This window comes from Piliocolobus tephrosceles, chromosome 20 (genome assembly GCF_002776525.5).
Source record: "Piliocolobus tephrosceles isolate RC106 chromosome 20, ASM277652v3, whole genome shotgun sequence".
NCBI classification, from domain to species: Eukaryota; Metazoa; Chordata; class Mammalia; order Primates; family Cercopithecidae; genus Piliocolobus; species Piliocolobus tephrosceles.
Window position 1 is genome coordinate 9,291,804 of NC_045453.1, and position 23,270 is coordinate 9,315,073.

A 23,270-nucleotide genomic window follows, 5' to 3' on the forward strand; every position below is an offset into this window, starting at 1 on the left:
GGGGCGGGGCGGGGCAGGCGCGGGGCTTTAACCCGGAGGCCCCGCCCCTCGGGCGTACAAAACCGGAGCCTCGGGCCGGGCTGCGTGAGGGAGGAGGGTGAGTGCCCGCCGCTGGCCGCAGCTGCCGCCAGTCCGTCCGTCACTCCGTCCGTCTGTCCGGTCCACGTCGTCGCCGCCGCCTCCTCAGCCCGGACGCCCGGGGCCCGCCCAGCGCCGCCCGGAGCAGCCGCGGCCCCGCGAGGAGACGGGCGCCGCCCCCGCCCGGCCCGTCCCGGCCCTGCCCCGCCCCCGCCCTCCTGCCCGTCTGTCCGTTCGTCCGTCCGTCCGCGCTTCCGTCCTTCTGTCCAGCCGCTAGTCCTCCGGCCCGTGTCCCCGCTCCGCCCGCTTTGTCTCTCCCCGGCTCGCTGTCTCTTTGTCTCTGCCCTCGCGCTCCCCCGCAGCCCCTCCCTCGCTCCCCATCTCCGGTCCCCTTCTCAGAGCGCTCTTCAGCCCTCAGAGCCGCCCTTTCTGGGCGACCCCATTCTTCGGGACTCCCCCTCAGAGCGCCCCCATATCTTTTGGGGCTCCCCTTGAGAACACCTTCCACTCTCCCCAAGGGCTCCCCGTGAGCTTCTTGCACATCCTTTGGGGGTTCTGCACCCCACATCGCTGGGGTCTCGCCTCCTCTGAGCCCCCATTCCCCCTGGGCTTTCCCTCTTCTGGGTGTTCCGCATATCCACTGGGAGCTCCTAAGTCCCTTGGGGTCTTTCTCCTTGGGGGCTCCCCCATATGTCCTCAGCTCCCTGACTTCAGGAGCCCGTCTCTGCTTTCCCCTGGTTTGTCGCCTGTCGCTGTCTCTCCTTGTTCTCTGTCAGGTCTCCGAGCACCCCCACTTCTTGGGATCGGGGTCCCCTGCTTTGCTCTCCCTGCCCCTCTGTGCCGCCACATCTGTTTCGGTGGTCTGGCCACTCTGTGTCTCTTGCGCTAAAGGTCCCCCTTTGAGCCTGCTGCTTTGCCTGGGGCCCTTGGTCCCCCCCTTGCTTTTTCTGCCCCAGCCCCCTGTCTCCCCTTCTCTCTGCTCCCTGTCTCCCTCTCCCTTTTTCTATCTTTGCCGGGTCTCTGGGTCTCTGACCCCCATCCGGCCCTCATGGCTTTGTGTCTGGAGCTCTTGAAGCAATGTGAGTGGTGGGGTGTCCGGGTCGGGCCGGAGTTGGCCCGCAGGCTGGCCGCGGCCGAGGCTCCGTGGGGTTGGCGCTGGGGCAAGGGCTGGCGCTGGGGCAAGGGGGCTCTGGGGCCTCCCACAAAGGGTGGGGGGAAGGAGGGAGGGGCCAGGCTGTCTGGCGGAGGAGGGAGTGGGGGGCCTTCCTGCTCTGAGGCTTCTGCTTTAGTTGCTTGAGTGTGTGGAGGGCACCACGGGCTGGGCATCCCTGCCCACTTGGCCCCGCATGGCCTGGCACTTTGTGATCGCTTGTGGGCAGGCCGGGCTATTTTGGAGTCGGCAGGATGTGATATCATTTGGACGTTTATTTAGCCCTGGCTGGGTGTGGGGGCTGCGTTCTTGCCAGCTTGAGTAATGAAATTTCGCAGGGGGGGTTTGGGGGGATGGTCAGCCTCCTAGGCAGCTGGGTTGTGGGGTTCATGGCCAGAACTTTGCAGAACACAAGAGTGGACAAGTGAACAAAGGCCTGTGCTGCCTGGATCTTGCTGAGACTCGATTCAGGATGAGCAGGGAGAGGACTTCTTAATCTGACCACCCTGAGGATTGGCTTTGGCAGTCTAACCTCTGGGGCCTTGGTTCTGCCAGGTTCAAGTTGTGTAATCTTGAGTGAGACCCTTGTCCTCTGGAAGTCAGTTTCCCCATCTGTAAAAAGTGGATGATTGTGCTGGCCTCACGGGGTTGTCATGACGATCAAATGAAACATCTGTAGACATGCTTTGTGAACTGTCAGCTTGTCTTTAAACAGCCCCGACCAGGGAGAGGAGCTTGCCCAAGGGTAAACAGCTGGCTCGCTCCTGCCAGAGCTGGGACAGGGATCCAGGCCTAGGATACTACAGTCCAAGGCTCTTTAACCTCCTCCCCACTGCCTCCTAGTTATTCGGGAATGCACCTGCCCTTCCAATAGATCAGGGAGACGGCTGTTTCTTAATTCAGGCCCCAATCCTGCTTGCTCTTTGTTAGTCCGTTTGTAAAGATAGATGGGTGTGTCCATCGGGATGTCTGTACTGGGGGACAGTTGGATTTTCCATGTTCCATCCCATTGTTGTTTAAGGGTGGGCCCTGCTTGGACAGTGGCACTTGGAATAAAGTCACTTTGTAGTTGTGAGCCTTGGCTGCTTTTCCTGCTTCCCCTGCAGAGGAGGGGAACAAAGGCCTCAGCTGAGAGAGGCTCTGCAGAGAGCTGGGGTTTTCTGTCAAGGAACTTAGGATGTTCTAGAACTTTGGTGCAGGGAATGAGATCAGCTGTTCAAGCGCCTTGTCTTACAGATGAAGAGATGAGGCCAAAAGGACCAAGGACCCACAGAGGGTTGAGCCAGGACTTCTGGGTCCTGTTCCATGGCACTGCCTCTGAAGAAGTCACTGTCATGCTGTTATCACCTGCCCCTGGTGTATAATGACAATCTCTAACATCCCTTTGACCTTTTTACTGTGCGCCCTGTGCTTGGTGCTTTACTTCAGCTACTTGCAGTGGGAAAGAAAGGCTTGGTCCCTGGCCTGGAAGTGAGGGGTGCAGGATCCCAGTCCCCACATCTCACCCACTTTTAGGGATGTCAGTGTCCTTTGGGCTTCAGCTTCCTAATCCATAAAATGGTAATAACATTCCTTATCCTAAGACTGATTCTGAAATCATGGAATCCCTCAAGAATTGTGTGAGCAGCAGCTCACTCCTGTAATCTCAGCACTTTGGGAGGCCAGGGCAGGCGGGTCACTTGACCTCAGGAGTTCGAGACCAGCTTGGGCAACAGGGCAAAACCCTGTTGCTCCAAAAAATACAAAAATTAGCTGGGTGTGGTGGCATGCACTTGTAAACCCAGCTACTTGGAGGAGGCTGAGGCAGGAGGATAGCTTGAATCCAGAAGGTCAGGAGATTGAGACGGCAGTGAGCTGAGATCGTGCCACCGCACTCCAACCTGGGTAACAAAATGAGATCCTGTCGACCGGGCTCAGTGACTCACACCTGTAATTCCAACACTTTGGGAGGCTGAGGCGGGCGGATCACTGGAGGTCAGGAGTTCGACATCAGCCTGACCAACATGGTGAAACCCCGCCTCTACTAAAAATACAAAAATTAGCCGGGCGTGGTGGCTCACACCTGTAATCCCAGCTACTTGGGAGGCTGATGCAGGAGAATCATTTGAACCTGGGAGGCGAATGAGCTGAGATCGGGCCATTGCACTCCAGCATGGGTGACAAAAGAAAAACTCCGTCTCAAAAAAAAAAAAAAAAAAAAAAAAACTGTTCCAGAGAGTAGAAACTCTGGGTTTCAGAACCACAAACGCCTGATTTTAATCAGTCTCCATCATTCACTGCGTTTGTAATCTTGGGCAAATTATTTCTTTGAGCTTCAGTTTTCTTATCTGGGCTCAAGATTTATACCACAGGATTATGATGAGGATTAAATGAGGTTATGTATTTTTTAAAATCTGTTGCACAGTAGGCACTTAATAAATGTGAACTTTCCCTTCCCAAAAACATCTGGGTGACTTTTCTCTTTGTAGGAACTAGACAAGCCCAGTCTCTCCCTCCCCCCACGCCCTGTGGTTGGGGTTCAGGCAACTAGGAAAGCACCTGTGACTATTCTAATAGTAATAGGAGTGATCTTCTCATCTCTCCCAGGCTGTGTGAGGCATTGTGTAATCAGCCAGGCTCTTTCCTGACCATTGTTCTCCACCAACAGGCCTGGAAGTCAGAAGCCAGTGGAGTTCTCCCTGTTTCACAGGTGAATGAAAAATAGGGGGCCCAGAGAGAGACAAGGACCTGTTCTGGGGCCCACAGCCACAGCAGTGTCAGGCAGGCTTGGAGCCCTGGCCTCTTCTCCACAGCCCACAGATTTATGGCTTCTGCCTGTTAGCGTACCCCCTCAGGCCACCTCCCTGGGTCTGTTCCCATCTGTTCTGGGAGGAGGGTTTTCTTGACATTTCCCCAGTCTCTGAGCTCATCTTGAATTTAAAAGGAGGCTATCTGGAGGCTGGGTGGGGACTGAGTCACCACCTCCCCTGGCTTTCTCATCCTGAGCAGCAACCAGACACACCCAGAGGACCACTGCTGGAGACTTGCGGGTTGTAAACGCCACACAGGCTTTCTTCCCAGAAGCTCAGATGGGCTCTTGGGGGCAAGCTGCAGTTGTGGTTCCGTATGTATTTCTTCCTTCCCCTAGCCACTTTGAGAAGTTGTTGCCTGTCCTTTCCTGCTTCAGCCTTTGTTAATGCTGTCCTCTTCTCCTATAGTGCCCTCTCTTCCCCTAGAGGCCCACACTGTCAAATGCCACCTTCCCCAGGAAGTCTCTCCTTGCTGACTCTGGAGTCCCACCAGGACTCCTGAGTATGCTTAAGGTATGACCTTGGCAGATCATGTCACCTTTCTGTGCCTCAGTTTTCTCATACATAAAATTCAGATTTCTTGTCTTTAAAAAGCTCCATCCCTAGACACACTCATTTGGCAGATCTGGGGGCAGGAATCAAACGCCCCTAGGTTTTTAAACCAGCCCTTTAGAGGATGCTGGTGCTGAGAGCCTGTCAGCTGTGACCTGGGAAAAGCTGAACTGAGAGGATCCTGGGTTTGTATGACAGCCTGGCTTGTGGCTGTGAGACCTTGGATTAGTCAGCTTTCTGTGCCTCAGTTTTCCCTGTCAGATTGGGATGGAAATGAGAACTCATGTAGTAAAAGCCCCTCAAGAAATGGCAGTCATTACCATCATCAGCGTTGTTTTGTGTGGGGATTGGTGGTTTTCAGAAGTAAATCCCCCTTCCCCTACTTGGTCCTGGCAGCAGGCACTGTCAAGTCAGACTGGGCCAGGGTGCGGGCTGTGGAATTGAACAAATTGAACACCTGAGCAGGAATGAAATCTAGTCCTTACAGGAACGTAATGAGGTTGATGAAGTGTGTGGTGTAAATCTCTCTCAGGTTCCCAGATTTCCCAGACCTAACTGTGGCTGCCTTTTCTCACTCAACCTGTGCTGGAATCAGCTGTGTTAATAGACAGACCCACCCATTCTTAGAAACCAAGGCTACCTTAAAGAGAAATACAAGCCACATTCTAGAGCTAAAACATGGCTGTTGTTCCACAGCACAGAAGCAGGCCCAGGGATGGGGAGGGATGCCTAGGATCCCAGAACAAGACTAGAGCCACAGCTCTGCCTCCCTGCCCCGGGCTCCCTCGTCTCTGTACATCGCTGGCCTAGATCCCCAGATGGAGAACTGGAGCCCTGAGGTCTGGTTTGGCCAGTGAACAGTTTCCTCACAGGACAGGAGCAAGAGAAATGGTCCCTAGTGGTCAAAGCGAACTCGTCCTGGAGCTGAATGAGGCTTGGAAAACTCCTCCTTCTCTGGGCCCTGCCTTCCTAGCCCTGGGCCAGGCTCTGAGAGGATGGGGATTCATAGACAGACAAGGCCTCTCTGCCCTGAGGAACTTATGGTCTGACAAGACAAGCCTGCAATTATGAGAGACTGTGTGACAGTCTGTAATTAAGTGTCTGCTGAGGAAAAGCATTGTCTGAGAAAGAAGAAGTAAGCATGAGCCAGAGGAAACAAGAGCCCTTTGAGGGGGGGCTGGATTTGCAGAGGCAGAGGGTGGTGCTGACATTCCAGGGAGGCGGAGGTGGCAGAGGGCATAGCTGGATAAGTTCGCATTTAGGGAAACAGCGAGTGTGCTAGTTTTGCTGAGGCATCAGAGCTCTGGCTGGAAAATCTGGGCGAAGCCAGGAGGTTGTAGGCAGTGTTAAACAGCTGAAAAACAGAGGCACCGGGGAGCCATGGAAGGTTTTAGAGCAGAGGTAGCACAACTGGAGAACTTTTTCCAGAAGATGAATCAGGCTGGATAAATTGGAATGAATAAAAATGACAACAGGGAGGAGGCTTTGCAGGCGTCCAGATGACACAAGAGGGTGAGGTTTGGGTGGGGCCTGTGGGAGTAGGAAGAGCCAGTTGGGGTAGCAGAGAATGCTTGTGTTCCCTTAGGAAAGCCTGGCCATCACCCTGATGGGCCAGAAGGGAAAATGTTGGGTGTTGCTGGTTTGGGGCAGGACGTAGCAGTCTGAGCACATTTCTTGTGTACCTGCTGTTTGCCTGGCTCTGTGCCAGGGGCTCCACAAGGGGACTTATGAAATCTGTACAACAAGCCAGAGGCAGTGGACTTACCATCCCTGTTTTGCAGATAAGGAAAAGGTAGCTCAGACCCAAGGCCGATTGTCTCCAAACCATGGCTCTTCCCACAGCTCAGCTCTGCTTCTTGGAAAGGGAACTCCTGCTTTTAGGGTCCAAGGGAGCTGAGCCTTCTTGTCCTTTAAAGCCCACAAATCCTGCTTTCTAAGGATCCTGAAGGTCAGGGTGCCAGTTTAGAATTCCTTCAAGGTGGAAGGGTCAGAGGAACTAGGGACCCTCACGCCAGCAGTTTTACATACTGGACTGTGAGAAGCTTCTGGAGTTGTGCCGTGTGTATGTCCAGCACAATATTAGGCATGTCCACCACTGAGCCTGTTGGAATTCTCAGCTAACCCCCACCAGAGAGGGGCCCAGCCACAGTAATCAGTCACCCACAAAGGCAGGAAGGGACTTGTCTCCAAGGTACCTTGCACAGGAGAGCCAAGTGACGGAGCCTAGGACCCATTTCTCAGGCTGCAGCCAGGAATCTCCAGTGGACAGAGGGAAAGGGAAGGGGACTAGTGCTTACAGAGTGGCTACCATGGGAGGCAGCAATGGTTGGTCCCAGTGTACAGCCAGGAGACTGATGGCTTGGCCGGGGTCTCCCAGCCAGTCATTCTCCTCTGTGTGCAGCCCATACTCCTCTGAACACAAACTTGGTCATAAGGCAGAGCAACCACATGGCAGGCACAGCCTCCAGGCGCCCCTCACCCCGCTGCTCCCTTGCCTCCAGCAGACCCCAGCATCTGTATGCCAGTTTGCTTTGGCAGATACTCTCTGAGCCCAGCGGTATGCAGGTTACAGTTGTAACTGTAACCATGTTCTTCATACCAAAATCTGGATAGAGGTTTTGAGGAGAGATTTTTGTGCTCCTTTGGAACAGAGATGGCCTGAGAAATGCTATTTGGACTTTGGAACAGTGGACTAGAGTGACGTATGCCATCCCTTTTCATTGTAGTAATTCATATGATGATCATCTAGAGCCAGGTGCTTTCTCGTAAATTTGCTCGTTCTCGCGTATATTCATTCTTTTTGTTTTGTTTTCAGCACATTGGTTCTGGATCTTTAATATTTGTTTAGCCTGTTTTGATTTGCAGAGTACTTTTATATACATTATCTCCGTAGATCTTTATCCAGCTTTGGGAAGTATTACTATTCTTGTCATCCTTGTTTTTCAGAAAAGGAAACTGAGGTTCACTGGTAGAAAGAGGCTTGACCAAGGTCACTGTGGCTGAGCTACTTATTCAATAAATATTTATATTAAGTGCTGCTCTGTGCCCGGCAGTGAGCTGGCCCTGGGGAAACACTGACAGTCAGAGCTGCCTTAGAGACTTCCTCTCTGACCTCCCAGAGTCTGCAGCAGCAGCAGCAGCAGCACCGAGATCTAGCCAGGATCCACCACCAGGCTCCTAACCTGCATCCTGGGCCCTCTCCACTTCAGGTCCCTGTAGTTTGGGCCTGTGGCTTAGGTCTAGACTGTTGCAGCCTGTAAGCCCTCAGCCTGGAGCATCATGGTGTAAAGCAAGCCAAGGCATAAGTCTCTGCAAACCGAACTTCCAAAGTAACAAAAGAGGCCAGGCATGGTGGCTCATGCCTGTAATCCCAGCACTTTGAGAGGCTGAGGTGGGCGGATCACCTGAGGTCAGGAGTTTGAGAGCAGCCTGGCCAACATGGCAAAACCCCATCTCTACTAAAAATACAAAAATTAGCCAAGCGTGGTGGTACATGCCTGTAATCCCAGCTACTTGGGAAGCTGAGGCGGGAGAATCGCTTGAACCCGGGAGGTGGCAGTTGCAATGAGTTGAGATCATGCCATTGCACTCCAGCCTGGGCAACAGAGCAAGACTCTGTCTCAAAGAAAAAAAAAAGGTAACAAAAGAGGTCTTCAGTAATGGCTTAATTATTAACAGGGTGAAGAAGGGCCTCTCAGCAGAAGGCCATCTGCTCCTTCTCCCTGGGGGGATGTCGCCCAAGGGCTGCTTACATAAGATCCTGGTGTGAATGTTCTGGAGCCTCCAAATATTTAATTACACTCTGCACAGGTGTGGAGCTCTGTGGCCATGTGCTGAGCTGGGGACCCACCCCACCACCTTTAATATTAAATGAGATGAAATAAAGTAAGGTCCTAGGATATCAGGTGTGGAAAGGACTCTGGCCCAGCCCCTTCCTTTCCCATGAGTAGGAACCAAACCTCGGAGGGAAGGGACTTGCCAGGATCCCATATTGAAAGACATTCCTTCCCCTTCCCTTCCCTTATCAGTTTCACTTAATTTCCCCAGTCCTTCCTGATAGGAACTCTCATCCCAGCTGTACCTGTTCAACATTCAAAGCCTTCTTCAAATCTTTCCTATGCCTTAAAGTCAAGTTTTCCCTCAGTCTTCCCTGACACTCTCCTCCACGCCCCAGAGCCCCACAGTGTCCAGTCTGTCTCAGTCTACTTTCAGAGGCTGACTGCCTGTTCTACAAGGCTAGACCAGCAGCCTTTGAGACATTTCAAAATCTGGGTGCCTGGGTCCTGCCTCCCCTCCCAACCCAGGGAGTCTGATGCCTGAGATCTAGGAAGAGTCATCTCTGGATACATTTTGCTGGAGGGTTTTTTATGTGTGTAAAAGTTATAATTTTACTGAAAAAGCAATACTTGTATGTTGGTTTAAAAAAAATTCAAACTTGGTTAAAAAAAAAGCAATGAAAAATTAGTCCCTGTCCTTCCCAGACACCTGATCACTGTGACCGGTCTTGAGGTTTCCTTATAGAAATACTCAGCATCCATGTGCAGCTATTGTCAGTAACATCCCTTTTTATTACTTAAACAGCATATTTTCTCTCTGCTTTTCTATACCTTGCATTTTTCATGTAAGTCTCTGTTGCAGGTTATTCTTGGCGGGCACATACAGGTTCGTGACCACCTTTGCTCCTGAGCATGTGGCTTTCCATTGACACATAGACCACCAGTTGTTTGTCCTTTACTCAAGGATGTTTAGCTTGTTCTCGGTCTTGCTGCTATAAACAGGGCTGCAGTAAACACCCTTTCCTATGTGTCTCCATGCACGGGTGCATGTGTAGCTGTTGGAGCCATTCCTGCACACGGAATTGCTCTTTCCAAGAGTCTGTGCACTTAAAATTTTGTCTTATATTTTTTAATTGCCTTCTTTTTCATTCTGAAAATGTGTATATTTTAAAAGGCACCCCGCCTTAACCTCCAGATTCAAATTTGTTTCTTCCATGAGCTCCTCTTGTGCTGTACCTGTTTGGCAACGGCGGCGCCAGTGAGCTCATTCAAATATTTACTGACCTTGCCAGTCATGGTGGCTCACGCCTGTAATCCCAGCACTTTGGGAGGCCAAGGCAGGCAGATCACAAGGTCAGGAGTTTGAGACCAGCCTGGCCAATATGGTGAAACCCCGTCTCTACTAAAAATACAAAAATCAGCCGGGCATGGTGGTAGGTGTCTTCAGTCCCAGATACTCAGGAGGCTGAGGCAGGAGAATCACTTGAACCCGGGAGGCGGAGGTTTCAATGAGCTGAGATTATGCCACTGCACTCCAGGCTGGGTGACAGAGCAAGACTCTGTCTCCAAAAATAAATAAATCCTCCTGAATCCCAGTGCTGGCTTGACAGCTATACCCCGCCCTTCACTGAACTTGTTTTCCTCTTCTGAATGGTTGGGAGACTCATTCCTGCCTTTCTCATGTTCCTGGGCTATTTGGTAAACCAGCCAGTGGGAAGATGTCGTGAAATGTATTACAGTGGTCTTAGACAGAGTGGGCATGCCAGAGTCAGCAGAGATTCTGAAGTCTAGACCAGCTCCCCAGTGAGCCATTGTCAGTCCTAGCAGATGGCCAGGTCAGCCCTCTGGCTAGAAATTTTAGGACAGCTAGTGGTAGGTGTCTCCTCTTGCTGTGCTGAGATAGGGTCAAGATCACACTTAGGCTTTTGTTGAAAGAACATATAAGATGAGAGGGGAAAAAAAAAGATCATACTTAGGGGCTTCCTGAATTTGCTCTGCCCTAGGTTGCTGGGACGTCTAGGACCTGTGCAGACTAAAGGAACTCAGTTGGTAGATCCAAGAGAGGTGGTCAGGGAGACCAGGAGCATGTCTACACTGCCAGCAGGCTTTTGCCTCCTCCCCCAAGCCAACAGGATGGCCCAAAAAAGCCCCCCCCACCCCCAGCAGATCATCCTTGCAGCTCCTATTTTAGCTCCAGTGGCAGCAGGAGGCAGATGAGGAGGGGGAAGTTCTATCATTTTTTTTCTAGTTTAAAATGACATTTAAAATCACTAGCCTAGGGGCCAGGCGTGGTGGCTCATGCCTGTTATCCCTGCACTTTGGGAAGCCAAGACGGGTGGATCACTTGAACTCAGGAGTTCAAGACCAGCCTGGGCAACATAGTGAAACCCCATCTCTATAAAAAATACAAAAAGTAGTTGGGTGTGGTGGTGCACACCTGTACTCTTAGCTACTTGTGGGGCTGAGGCGAAAGGATTGCTTGAGCCCAGGAGGTCAAGGCTGCAGTGAGCTGTTTGTGCCACTGCACTCCAGCCTGGGTGACAAAGCAAGACCCTGTCTCAAAAAAAAAAAAAAAAAAATCACTAGCTCAGTTCCTCCCTCTTATTTTATCAGCGGGAAAACTGCAGCCTGGAGAAGTTGAGGGTCTCCTCCCAAGTCTCCCAGTGAATTTGACAGGTCTCAACTCACTTCTGCTCAGATTAGAAGCCAGGCATTTGACTCTCCTAGTCCTTAACTCTCAACATCTTTCCCAAATCGTTCCAGTCGTAAAGTTTCACTTCGGGGTTAAAAACCAAAGTGAAAGAGAAACAGCAAAGCAGGAAGCAGCCGCTTCAGACCCAGTCCAGGCTGAGGGGAGGCTCTGAGGGACCCAGGCCCTGGTGGTCTCATGAGGAGGGGAGCAGGCCTTTTCTCTACCCACTCCCACCCTTGCTCTGGGAGCCTGACTGGGGCAGGGACTGGGTGGGGCCCCGCAGGGAGAGGCGCCAGGCTACAGGCAGACAGTGGCGTCCTGGCCTGGCCCACTGCTGTCTGGGAGACAGCCAGTAGGACGGGTTCCCTGGTGAAGTCAGCCCCATGTAGGTGTGGTCCCAGCTGGGTTCCAGGTAGGCCTTTTAAACTCCGTCCTTCCGGGGCAGGGCTGAGCTGGAGCTGGGCCTCTGTCAGCTTGGGAAAGAAGCCCTGGCTTCCCAAACCCAGCTTTCACAGAGCATTTCACCCTCCCTCAAGGTAAGAGCCAGCGCCCTGTCTTTACCATGAAAACTCTTAAACTTTTGGTCACTGTGGGCACTTACCTCCTATAGTTTCTTTTTGGGACCAAGATGACCTGAAAGCCCAAGGATGGGGGAGCTGGAACTGCTGGCTTCTCACCTCTTTATGTCACTGAGTTGATGGGTGGCCTCAGGCAAGACCCTTCCCTTCTCTGGCCTGCAGATTCCTCCTTTGTTTATCAGCAGGAGGGAGCTCATTCTGTCTCTGCTATTAAGTTGAATTTGGTTCCTGGAAGCTAGTGAGAGAGTATCGTAACACCCACTTTGGTTGGCCTGTGTATTTCAGATATTAACTGTTACCTGATTAGCTGGGGGTCTCAAGTTCCTATTTCCTGTGCTTTTACTAAGGAAATTCTCAGACTTATCAATGCAAATATGGTATCAATTTTGTCGCTAGACCAAATATGATTCTTTTAAAATAGAGATATCCCACTATGCCACCCAGGCTGGTCTCAAACTCCTGGGCCCAAGCAATCTGCCTGCCTTGGCCTCCCAAAGTGCTAGGATTACAGGTGTGAGCTACCATGCCTGGCCAGCAAATATGATTTTTATGTACCTCTCTTCTCCTTTGCACAGTCACAGGGTCCCTAAGTACAGAGCTGGAGTCCAGTCTCTAAGGGCACCCACTGAGCATACAGTAGGTGATCAGGAAATCCACGCCCCAAAGGTCATATGTACCCATAGTTAAGAGCATCTCTGTGGAGTTGGGCTGCTGGGGTTCAGTTCTTGGGCTGCTAGTTAGAGCCATGAGACCTTGGACAAGGTACTTAACCTCTCTGGGCTTATTTCTTCACCTGCAAAATAGAGATGCTAATAATACCTGATTGTAGTCCAGCATGAGGACAAGAGAAATGTGTGCACAGCACTAAGCACAGTGCCTAGTACAGAGGAAGCATTTAAAAAGTAACAGCTGCTGCTGTTACTGATATCCGGGGGGAAAGAGAAGACTTGAAATAGGCAAAAACTGTCCATGTCCCATGCCGGGAAAGATGTAGATGGATTGGGTGGGCTGCTTGGAGTGGAGTCAGTTATTTGATGGCTGTTTGTCAAGTGCAGGGCTCTCATGGGGGAGAGTGGCCTGGGTAGGGGAGAGGCGAATGCCCTGAGTGAGGGAACGGGAAGAAGGGCAGGCTGTCTAGGGTTCAGGACACCCAAGATCAGGCTGGAGAATCTACCCAGGGCTGTCAGAATCTGCCAGGTATGTGGAGCTAGAGTTTTGTCTGCAGGATCATCACTCCATCTGGGCAGTTTCCTACTGGGGACTGTAATGAGGACCTGTTACTGACTGCGGAGAATAGGTTTGATAGTTCTAGCCTCTCCTGAAACTTTCTTGCTTTCCCCACGCTTCCTGATGTGGCTGTTGCCCTGCACAGGGGTGCAGTAATAGGAGTTGTCTGCCTGCCTGTGGAGTGCAGACCAAGGTCGGGTGGGGAAGAGGGGCCTTGTCTGATATCACCCAGTAAAGGTAGGGCTGCCACCATTGCTGCTGTCCCAGCAGTTTCTTTAAGAGAGGCACATGCAGCAGTGTGTGGGAATGGTGGGGGGGGGTGGAGGGCAGGAATTGGGCTCCTCCCTCCTTCCCACCCCACCTCCACTTCTCTTTCCAAACAATCAGCCATTCATTTACTTGAGTGCCAAGTGCTGTGCCAGGAGCCAGGGAGAGACTAGGGAACAAGATTGACTTCCCTCCAGCTTGGAGTCCCCACCCAACAGGTAACAAATAATCAAGATACTATCTCATCTGTTTGTGATGAGAGCCCTAAAAGAAACAAATAGGTGCTGAGAGATTGGGGAAGGCATCTCAGGGAAGGTGACTAGGGGATGGGAAGGAGGCAGTCAGGGGCTGACTGGGACGTGTCACTACCCTAAGGTGGGGGTATCTTGAGGGAACAGGAGAGGTAGGGGTTACATCTGGAGCAGTCTCAAGGTCAGGCAGGACCCTGGGGATCTCGGTGAACCTAAAGAGGTGTGATAATGAATGTACTGCAAGTGAATATGTTTCTTCCTTTTTCTTTCTTTCTTTTTTTTGAGTGTTTGAGATGGAGTCTTGCTCTGTTGCCTAGGCTGGAATGTAGTGGCATGATCTCGGCTCACTGCACCCTTGCCTGCCGGGTTCAAGTGATTCCCCTGCCTCAGCCTCCTGAGTAGCTGGGATTACGGTGCCTGCTACCATGCCTGGCTAATTTTTGTATTTTTAGTAGAGACGGGGTTTCACCCTGTTGGCCAGGCTGGTCTCGAACTCCTGACCTCGTGATCTGCCTGCCTCGGCCTCCTAAAGTGCTGGGATTACAGGCGTGAGCCACTGCGCCTGGCTCTCATACAATCTCTTACCCAATTCCTATCCAAGGTTCTATGATACACATCCATTACTGCCTTTGTACACCTCTGATCTTTATTTTCTATTTGAATTATTTTTCTTTTATTTACATTTGCTGAATTTCAGTAAATAGATTGTACGCAGATTATTAATCAGCCCTTGCTCACAAATACAGTTGAATCAGAAAATTTTTAAAAATGCTTAGTTTTAAATATTTTATTTGTGACTTTTAGGTCTGGAATGGGATGCGCCACCTTGCCCGGCTAAAATCAAAGCAGTTTGATAACTGCTGGGGCTCGTTCTTCAGTGGGCCACTCACTCGTCCATTTTTAACACTGTGTTAATGACCATCTTAACCGTTTTTTTTTTTGTCTTGTTTTGAGACAGAGTCTCACTCTGTCGCCCAGGCTAGAGTGCAGTGGCACAATCTCGGCTCACTGCAACCTTCGCCTCCCGGGTTCAAGCAATTCTCGTGCCTCAGCCTCCCAAGTAGCTGGGATTACAAGCACCGCCACCACACCCGATTAATTTTTGTATTTTTAGTAGAGACGGGGTTTCACCATGTTGGCCAGGCTAGTCTCAAACTCCTGACCTCAGGTGATCCACCCGCCTCGGCCTCCCAAAGTGCTGGGATTACAGGCATGAGCCACCACGCCCGGCCCTCACTAGCCCATTTTAAGGAGATGTATTTGAAGGGCAGCTGAGGGGAATGCTCTGAATAATTAACTCTTACGGTAGTGATTAATTCTCCAAGTTTTTTTTTTCTTTTTTCTTTTTTTTTTTTTGAGACAGAGTCTCTGTCCCCCAGCTTGGAGTACAGTGGCACGATTTCAGCTCCCTGCAACCTCCGCCTTCCGGATTCAAGCCTCCCAGGTAGCTGGAATTACAAGCACCTGCCACCACACCAGGCTAATTTTTGTATTTTCAGTAGAGAGGGGTTTCACCATGTTAGCCAAGCTGGTCTTGAACTCCTGACCTCAAGTGATCCACCTGCCTCGGCCTCCCAAAGTGCTGGGATTACAGGCATGAGCCACTGCGCCCGGGTAATTCTCCAAGTTAATGCACAATGCACATTTAAGCTTATGTGTGGCCTTATCCTGGCAGAATGGCTAAGGGGTTGATCATCTGGAAGAGCCTCCTCTGCAGAGGTAGCCTTGGTTACAAAGCCCCTGGTGGCCTGGTCACTGCCTCCTATCAAGGCAGGATAATGGGGATGAGGAAGGCTGTGGATGTGATCACAGGACCCAGGCATCATTCCTTCATTAGCTATTTGCTCTAGGATTTAGGCCAAGTCCCTCCACCTGCCTCAGCCTCAGCTTCCTCTTCTGGGAAATGGGACAATACTTTCCAACATATTTATGACTCAAGAGTCAGTGAGACAGATGATAGACTTCCCTTTGCAGTCTTGAGAATCCTAGCACAGTGTTTGGACACAGTTAAATGCAAGGAAAATAGGACTCCTGATCCCAATTTGTAGAAGTAGTGGAGACCCAGAGATATAGTGACTTGCCCAAGGTCATACAGCACTTCACTGATAAAATTGGGCTGAAACCCAGCTACCCTCCACAAGTTACAGCTATTTAAGATTTCTTGTTGGTCAGTCTTTCGAAGGACAGTAGACTTGAAACAGATGTTTGCTTTTCCGTCTTACTGGATTTGAAACATTTCTCAAGAAGCTCCGGTGTTGATGGGCCTGTGAGGGAGGATAGAGGGTAAAGGTTTGGGTAGGGGATAAGGACAATACTGTGTCATAGGACTAGAGTCCTAAATGACTTGCATGGTGATCATCTTGTCCAGGGACAGCAAATATCTTGCACTTGGCAATTACCCCTCATACTGGACCCATGGCAGACAGCATCAACCATAGCACTCCCATTGACCCCCGGATACAGCATGAGGAACCTTCTCAACACAGGCAAAACCAATCAACCGGAAGTAGCATGCCCAGTGGAACCTGTGCCCTCCCCAGTCTAGTGCAGTCCCCTGCTTTTACAGATGGGTGGCAGTCCTGGGAGGGGGAAGGACTATGAAGGGCAAGTGATGTCACAGGTCTCTTTGTGAGAGCAGAAAGGCGTCTGGCAGGACAGTTTGAAGCCTTCGGAAGTATGTTTGCGAAAACATCAGGGCAGAGCAGCTCCCAGGGGGTAGGTGTTATCAAGGTAAAGTCTGTTTTCTCCAGATGTTTCTTGGGATGCTGGCTTGGCTTCAGGGTGTTTTGTGAGAGTGTACCATAGTCAGATTCCACCAACCAGAGCGGGAGGACAAACTTGTCTTTCTACAGCAGCGTCTAAGCTTTGTAGGAATGTATGTGTCAGTCTTGCCGAAGCAAGCTTGTATTTTTACTACTGTGAGACTGGATTCTGTGAAGGTTCCATTCTGGAGGTTGAAACCTGTAGGGTTTGCACTCAGTTAGCAGATAGAACATGACTCACTGTGTGATCCCGAGCAAATCCTTCAACCTCTCTGAGCCTCCTTTTTCCTTAGTAGCACAGGGGTGATGATGAAAACGTCTCCTTGAGGGGATCAGATATAAGATGCAGAGGTTAGGACCTCAGATGGTGACTGGGCTACTGCAATAACCACCAATTCCTGAGCAGGTGAAAAACATCTGGCAACTATGATTATTAGCCACTAATATTCAGCCACTCCCTCCTCAGTGTGGCTGACCCCATACCATTGTTGGGGCAGAGTTCTGTGGACAGGATGGGGTGGTTGGTAACCTTCTGATTGGTAGGTGTTCTTTCAAAGAGATCTTTCCAGATGTTACCATGTTGTGCTTTCAGAGGTAGTTGAGAGGAAAATTGAATGGGGAGGGCTCTGTGGGCATGAGGGAGAACATATAGTCAAGACTTGTTCCAGGCTGGGCGCGGTGGCTCAAGCCTGTAATCCCAGCACTTTGGGAGGCCGAGACGGGCGGATCACAAGGTCAGGAGATCGAGACCATCCTGGCTAACACGGTGAAACCCCGTCTCTACTAAAAATACAAAAAAAAACTAGCCGGGCGAGATGGCGGGCGCCTGTAGTCCCAGCTACTCGGGAGGCTGAGGCGAAAGAATGGCGTGAACCCGGGAGACGGAGCTTGCAGTGAGCTGAGATCCGGCCACTGCACTCCAGCCTGGGCGACAGAGCGAGACTCCGTCTCAAAAAAAAAAAAAAAAAAAAGACTTGTTCCAGCATCGCTGTCATCTGCTTGCTAAGTTGTTTCTTACTCTTCTCTACTTAGAGTCTTCAAAGTCTTCTAGGATGAGGGCTCTACCAGTCTGTGTCATTTTTTCGGGTGAAATCAGAGGGTGGGGTTCTGCCTCCTAAGTGTCAGCAGACATTCACCTGGGTACCTCTTTTGGGCCAGGAATGGAGGTCACAGGGATGCAACCCTGCCTTCAGGAGGCTCAGGGTCTAAAGGGGGAAGCAGAAGAGTAAAGAGGTTTGTAAAAACAATGTGGTGGGCAAGGGCCTGTGGTGTGCCTGAATGTGGGATATTGTTCAGTGAGGGAGCCAGGGCAGGGGCCTGGAAAGACTGTCAGGGAAGGCTTTTTGGCAGTAGTGATGCTGGAACTGAGATTAAAGGAGGAGGCAGAATCAGTGAGGAAGAAGAGGGTATTCAGGCAGCACAGAGGCCTGGAAGCTGAGCATGGTGTGTTGGCATGAAGGGGGTGATAGAGAGTTAGAGGGGTGATTGACAAGGCAGAGAGGCTAGTGGTCTCTGCACTAAACTGTTAGAATGGTGCTACTACAGCATGGTGTGGAGGGGCTGGATGGTTGTGAGTGCTGGGCAGGGCAATGAACCTTCCCGAAATCAATACTTGGAGAGGATGAGGCCCCTCATTTCTGCCCCAGGCCAGAAATCCTCAGCCTCTGGCGTGCAGAGTCCCCGGAGGGCCTGGGATTGGGCAGCAGCTCCGTCGGCCCTTTGCTCAGGAGATGTGTAGGCTCCTCAGGCAATTGTAATGACAGTTCCTCACCTGCCAAGCCCTTTCCCACCTGTCTTAGGAAACTCACAGCAGTGCTAGGGCAGTGGACAGGGCAAGCCTCATTATTCTCATTTTATAGATGAGAGAAATTCAGACCCAGGAGCTTAAGTCATGCAGTGAATGAAGGCTGGTTCCAGGGATTCCTAACCTACTGGCAGTTTCTGTCATAGCAGGTATTTTGAAGGGGGCAGGGTAGCAAGTGTCAGCTGATCTCATATTCTGATGATGGATTTATCATCTCAGATGGGAGCTCTTGTGCAGCTAGACTTCCCAGATGAAGGTGTTTTACTTCCTGACTTTGCTGTCTGAAGCCCTGGTGTTAGTTCTCACAAAATTTCCTGTGTGGCTAGGCTGTGTGAACATTCTCCTTTTGTATTTCGCTGTTTGTTGAGAACAATTCTCCGGAGGTAGGGGGAAGAAAAGACCAGACACGGTGGCTCACGCCTGTAATCCCAGCACTTGGAAAACCAAGATGGGATGATAGCCTGAGCCCAGGAGTTGGAGATCAGTCTGAGCAACGTAGCGAGACCCTGTCTCTACAAAAAATAAAAATTAAAAAAATTAGTCAGGGGTGGTGGTATATACCTGTAGTCCTAGCTACTTGGGAGGCTGATGTGGGAGGATCACTTGAGCCCAGGAAGTTGAAGCTATAATGAACTATGATCACGCTCTGTACTCCAGCCTGGGTGACAGAGTGAAACCCTGTCTCTAAACAAAAAGTTGACTGGGCACGGTAACTCACGCCTGTAATCCCAGCACTTCAGGAAGCCTAGGTGGGAAAAGTGCTTAAGCCCAGAAGTCCAAGTCCAGCCTGGGCAACATAGTGAGACCTCATCTCTACAAAAACTAAAAAAAATTAGCCAGGCATGGTGGTACACACCTGTGGTTCCAGTTACCCGGGAGGCTGAGGTGAGAGGATTGCTTGAGTCCGGGCTATCAAGGCTGCAGTGAGCCGTGATCACGCCACTGCACTCCAGCCTGGATGACAGAGTGAGACCCTGTCTCAAAAAAAAAGTTGAACTATGAATGTCATGCACGCAAAGATGATGTCTGATATCACATCCAGAACTGGATGTAAAGTAGGAGGGCAAAGAGCATCTCAGGCCCAGTAGGAATCTTAAAGTTCACACCCATGGGGACTTCAGTTTCCTCCCTGGCATCCATCCTACCTGCATCTAGCCTGGCTGGCCGTTTTCTAGGCCCTTCCTCTGTCTTTGGCCAGCTCTGCTTCTTAGAAAACTCCTCTATATAATTAGGAAAAATCTACTTCCCATTAACAGTCCCCATCTTCTTTTTTCCCTCTGATTGTAGTGTGACCCTCTGGGGCCACATGTGTATTTGACAGTCTTTTAGGATTTGAGGACAGTCGTTATGCCCTTTTAAATTGTCTCTCTTCTCCAGGGTGACCAGCCTAGCCTCTCCAAGCCATCCCTCACTTTACGCTAAGCACAATTTTTGGTGCATATGTGTCACATGCCCCATTTGTGACAAGTCCGTCCCAGACACACTAATCACTTGTTGAGTCAGTCCTGGGCTTTCTCATGCAACTCCATGTGACTGCCACAGTGCCCAGTCAGTGGAGGAGGCTTTTCATTGTCGTATCTGCACATTCCTGTGGGTTTCTTGAGGACAAGGACTGCTCATTCTGGGTCCTTAGTGGCTGGCACTGTGCATGGCTTTCCCTCTGTAAGCACTTGCTGGAATGGGATGGAGTTGAGACTTCTCCCTGTGTGGGTCACCTTCTGTCATCAGGCTCCAGTTTGACGATATCCCTTGCCTGGAATTACCTATGATACCCTCAGTATTATCCAGAGTTCGGTGGGGACTGCGCCCTCTCAGATCCTGTGACTTTCCTGTAACAGTGCATCCTTAAACAGTGTCTGTGGTCTGCTGACATCACTAAGCCATTTTTCCACATATGCCGCTTTTCTTGTGTAATTGTGTTACTTGGGTTCCCAAACTCAGTGTCTTAATATAAGCTCTGAGGGGAAAAAATCCCTCTCCTTTCCTGTGTCTCTGTCCCCCGGGCGTGTCTGGCACAGAGGCAGGCAACATTACCTCTGCTGACCTGAAGTGAACTCATGGTTTTCCCCATTCAGTCCTCCACTATTCGTCTCATCCCGACTCTTGGCTGCCGAGGGATCTTGGCTCCTACTCCTGTCACCTGATATGCCACCTGCCACTCCAGGCCCAGTGAATGAGCTTGTTAACACTGCATTTCTATTCTGGGATTCGCTTGGTCATTCAGAATGGTGAAAGAGGCCACAAATCGAGGTGTACAGGGCCTGGCAGTGTCTGGCTTTGCACGCTGGACACAGGGCCTATGACAGTTTGTGAAAGCCAGGCTTTTGTGACCTATCACCAGGGTTTGACATCAGCCCTCCAGAAGTGAAGGTAGTTGTTTTTGAGGCTCTTTCCGAGTAATACTTCCCAGGCTAGGCTCTGGGATCTTAGGGCTTTGGAAAGGTAGCAGCAAAGCTCTTATGATAGAGCCAGTATTTGAAAAACCACATTTTATATTCTCTACCCTCAGTCCTTCACCAGACCAAACAGAGGCTGCACATGTCAAGTTTTTGCACTGTGCTGGAGCCGAGGCAGCTCTGTAACTGGGCAGCTTCTCCTGCTCACTAGCACCTGCTTCTAGTGGGTTGGTTTTTTGATTTTTTGTTTTTGTTTTTGTTTTTTGAGACAGGGTCTCACTCTGTTGTTCAGGCTGGAGTGCAGTGGCGTGATCTTGGTTCACTGCAACCTCCTTCTCCCAGGTTCAAGTGATCCTCACACCTCAGCCTCCTGAGTAGCTGGGATTACTGGCATGAGACACCATGCCCGGCTAATTTTTGTATTTTTGATAGAGACGGGGTTTCACCATGTTGGCCAGGCTGGTCTCAAACTCCTGACCTCAAGTGATCCTCCCACCTCAGCCTCCGAAAGTGCTGAGATTACAGGCATGAATCACCATGCCCGCCCAAGTTGGTTATCGCTTTGATAAACAAGATTGTGATTTAGTAACAGTAGCTTGGGCGCTACCATCTCTTTAAAGCTTGGACTCCTAGGGATGATGGTAATAAGCTGTCCAGGGTGGGCTAGGGCAGGGGCCACTGCAGACTCTGCAGGTGGGTCTCTGAGGATAAATAAAATGATGTTTGTGGCAGATTCCAATACAGAATGGGTGAGGAGTAGATGTTTCCTAACAGGTTGCTTACTGGATATGGTTGCAGTGGTGGTAGAAATGGTTTTTCAGAAACTACATGCTATTTGGACATACTATTTAGAGGTCAGTGGTCGGGGCTAGAGGAGGTGGAGTTCAGCTATGGGAGGGTGCCTCCCTGAATGCCTAGAACTGTGTTCTCCGGGCTAGGGGGAAACCAGGAACATTCCCACACTCAGAGCGCCAGGCAAGGGTCCGTGCTCTGCTGCCAGATCCTCAGCGAGTACATTTGCCTTCCTGGTCCTTTTTCATGTGTACTGTGAGAGAGTGAATTAGTCTGGTAGGTCCCAGAATACCATGTGGGAATTCTATACAGAGAAAAAAGGGGAAATGGAGCTGCTCTGAGGGACCTGGGGTGGGGAGTCCAAAGAGCCTTCCCCAGGCCCCCTTGGGAATCCCTAGAACCAGACTCAGTCACACTGGAGAAGTCCTGAGTGGCTGGGAACCCATGTTAGCAGTTCCGGCGTTCCTGGTGAGAGAGTCATAGCATGTGGGGCCATGTGTCTGGGAGCAGGACCTGAAGGAGGACCGTGGACAGCAGCAGTCACAGGCAGGGTGGGTGCCTTAGCCATGTGCTGGGGTTCTGCACTGGGGTCACCAGGCCCCTGTCCTCATGGTCAGCAAAGCCAGAGCTGCCACCCTCTAACCCAGTCAGGAAATAGTCAAACCCTGCCTGAGGACCCCAGGAATAAAGGGCCCATTTAGGCCCTGACTGGGGAACCGGCCTGGCCAGGATCTCAGCCAGGCTCTGGCAGGTGGCACCTAACTCCCAGCCCTGGAGGGCGTGGCTAAAAAGCAGCTAAATGCACTGGTTCTGGGCGGAAAGCCTGGGCTCAGATTCTGACTTTTCCACTTCCTCTCTGTGTAATCCTGGGCTACTCAGTTCTCTGAGCCTCAGGGGTTTTTTGTTGTTGTTGTTTATTTTTCTCCTTGAAATCAGAATGGTAAGCCTGGTGAAGAGTTGGTGAGCCTATATAGATAAAGTGCTTCATGCTAGGCCAGTTCACGTCCAGCCCTCTGTCAGTGGGAGATGTCTGGGAGCTTCTGAAGTCTCCCAGCCAGCAGACAGCTTCCCACCCACTGAGGACCTGCCACCCTGGACTGTGGGTGTGCCTAGAGGCATTGCTTAACCTCTTCCTTCACTCTTGTGGCCCCAACATGTCAGGAAAAAAGCCCCTCATACACTTGACCCCAGTTGGGGAGTGAGCAGCTCTCCTAAAGGAGCAGCTGGGGGTCGGGTAGAGGCATTGCCCTGGCAACTGAGCAGGTCCCTCTCAGGCCTCTGCTCCAGGCCCCTGAAGGAGGGTGGCTGTTTGCACTCTGGATATAGCTTTCCTGCCACCTGTGTCCTGGTGCCAAGAGCCTGAAACCAGACCTGGCCTTCTGGCCAAAAGGGACTTTCTCTACTTTCACCCAGCTGGAACTGAGAAACCGCTAGAAGTTCCTCCTGGCTTTCTCCACCTCAAGGTTCCCACCGGGCTAAGTGGAGGCTCTTACGGACAGGCTTCCTGGGGAGCAAGGGAGGGGGCTGGAGCCCTAGAAAGAGCAAAGAGGTCTGGAGCAGCTGCTGTAGCAGTCCATAGACTTGTGTGCCACAGGCCACTGCTGCTGCATGCGTACCTGCGTTGTATTTCTTAAAATTATGAATTAACACCATTTGAAAATGCAGAGGAGTTTTTTTGCCAATTGATTTTTTTTTCCACTGATTGTTTCTCAAATGATTTTTCTGTTGATATATAATAGATGTACATATTTTCAGGGTAGATGTGATATTGTAATATATCCATATAATGTGTAATGATCAAGTAAGAGTAATTAGGATATCCATCACCTTAAACATTTTTCTATATGCTGGGAACGTTCAAATTCTTTGGCTGGGCAAGGTGGCTCATGCCAGTAATCCCAGCACTTTTGGAGGCCAAGTCCAGAGGATTGCTTGAGCCCAGGAGTTTGAGACCAGCTTGGGCAACATAGTGAGTTCCCATCTCTACAAAAAAATTAAAATGAAAAATGAACCAGGCATGATGGTGCATGCCCGTGACCCCAGCTACTTGGGAAGCTGAGGTGGGAGAATCATTTGAGCCCAGAGGTCAAGGGTGCAGTGAGCCCTGACAGAGTGAGACCCCGTCTCAAAAAAAAAAAAAAAAAAAAAAAAAAAAA

At 50.8% G+C, this 23,270-nt stretch overlaps 1 protein-coding gene across 10 annotated transcripts in view; it reads left to right on the top strand.

The window, feature by feature from the left end:
* Positions 1-23,270, top strand: part of DLGAP4 (DLG associated protein 4) — a 170,938-nt gene that overhangs the window by 91,361 nt on the left and 56,307 nt on the right. Inside the window, exons 1-2 of one of the 10 annotated variants that reach the window (XM_023220569.1) lie at positions 1,093-1,157; positions 3,815-3,917. The exons of 3 other annotated variants lie outside the window; for them this stretch is intronic. Coding sequence is in view for 1 of the 7 variants with exons in the window: in XM_023220566.1 (XP_023076334.1) it covers positions 1,127-1,157 (31 nt within the window). In the remaining 6 variants the exon portion in view is untranslated. Of the gene's footprint in view, positions 1-25; positions 98-118; positions 1,158-3,507; positions 3,918-4,510; positions 4,531-11,137; positions 11,574-23,270 lie in introns of those variants that run through there. 6 more of the 10 variants (XM_023220573.1, XM_023220566.1, XM_023220572.2 and 3 more) reach the window with 6 other exon arrangements.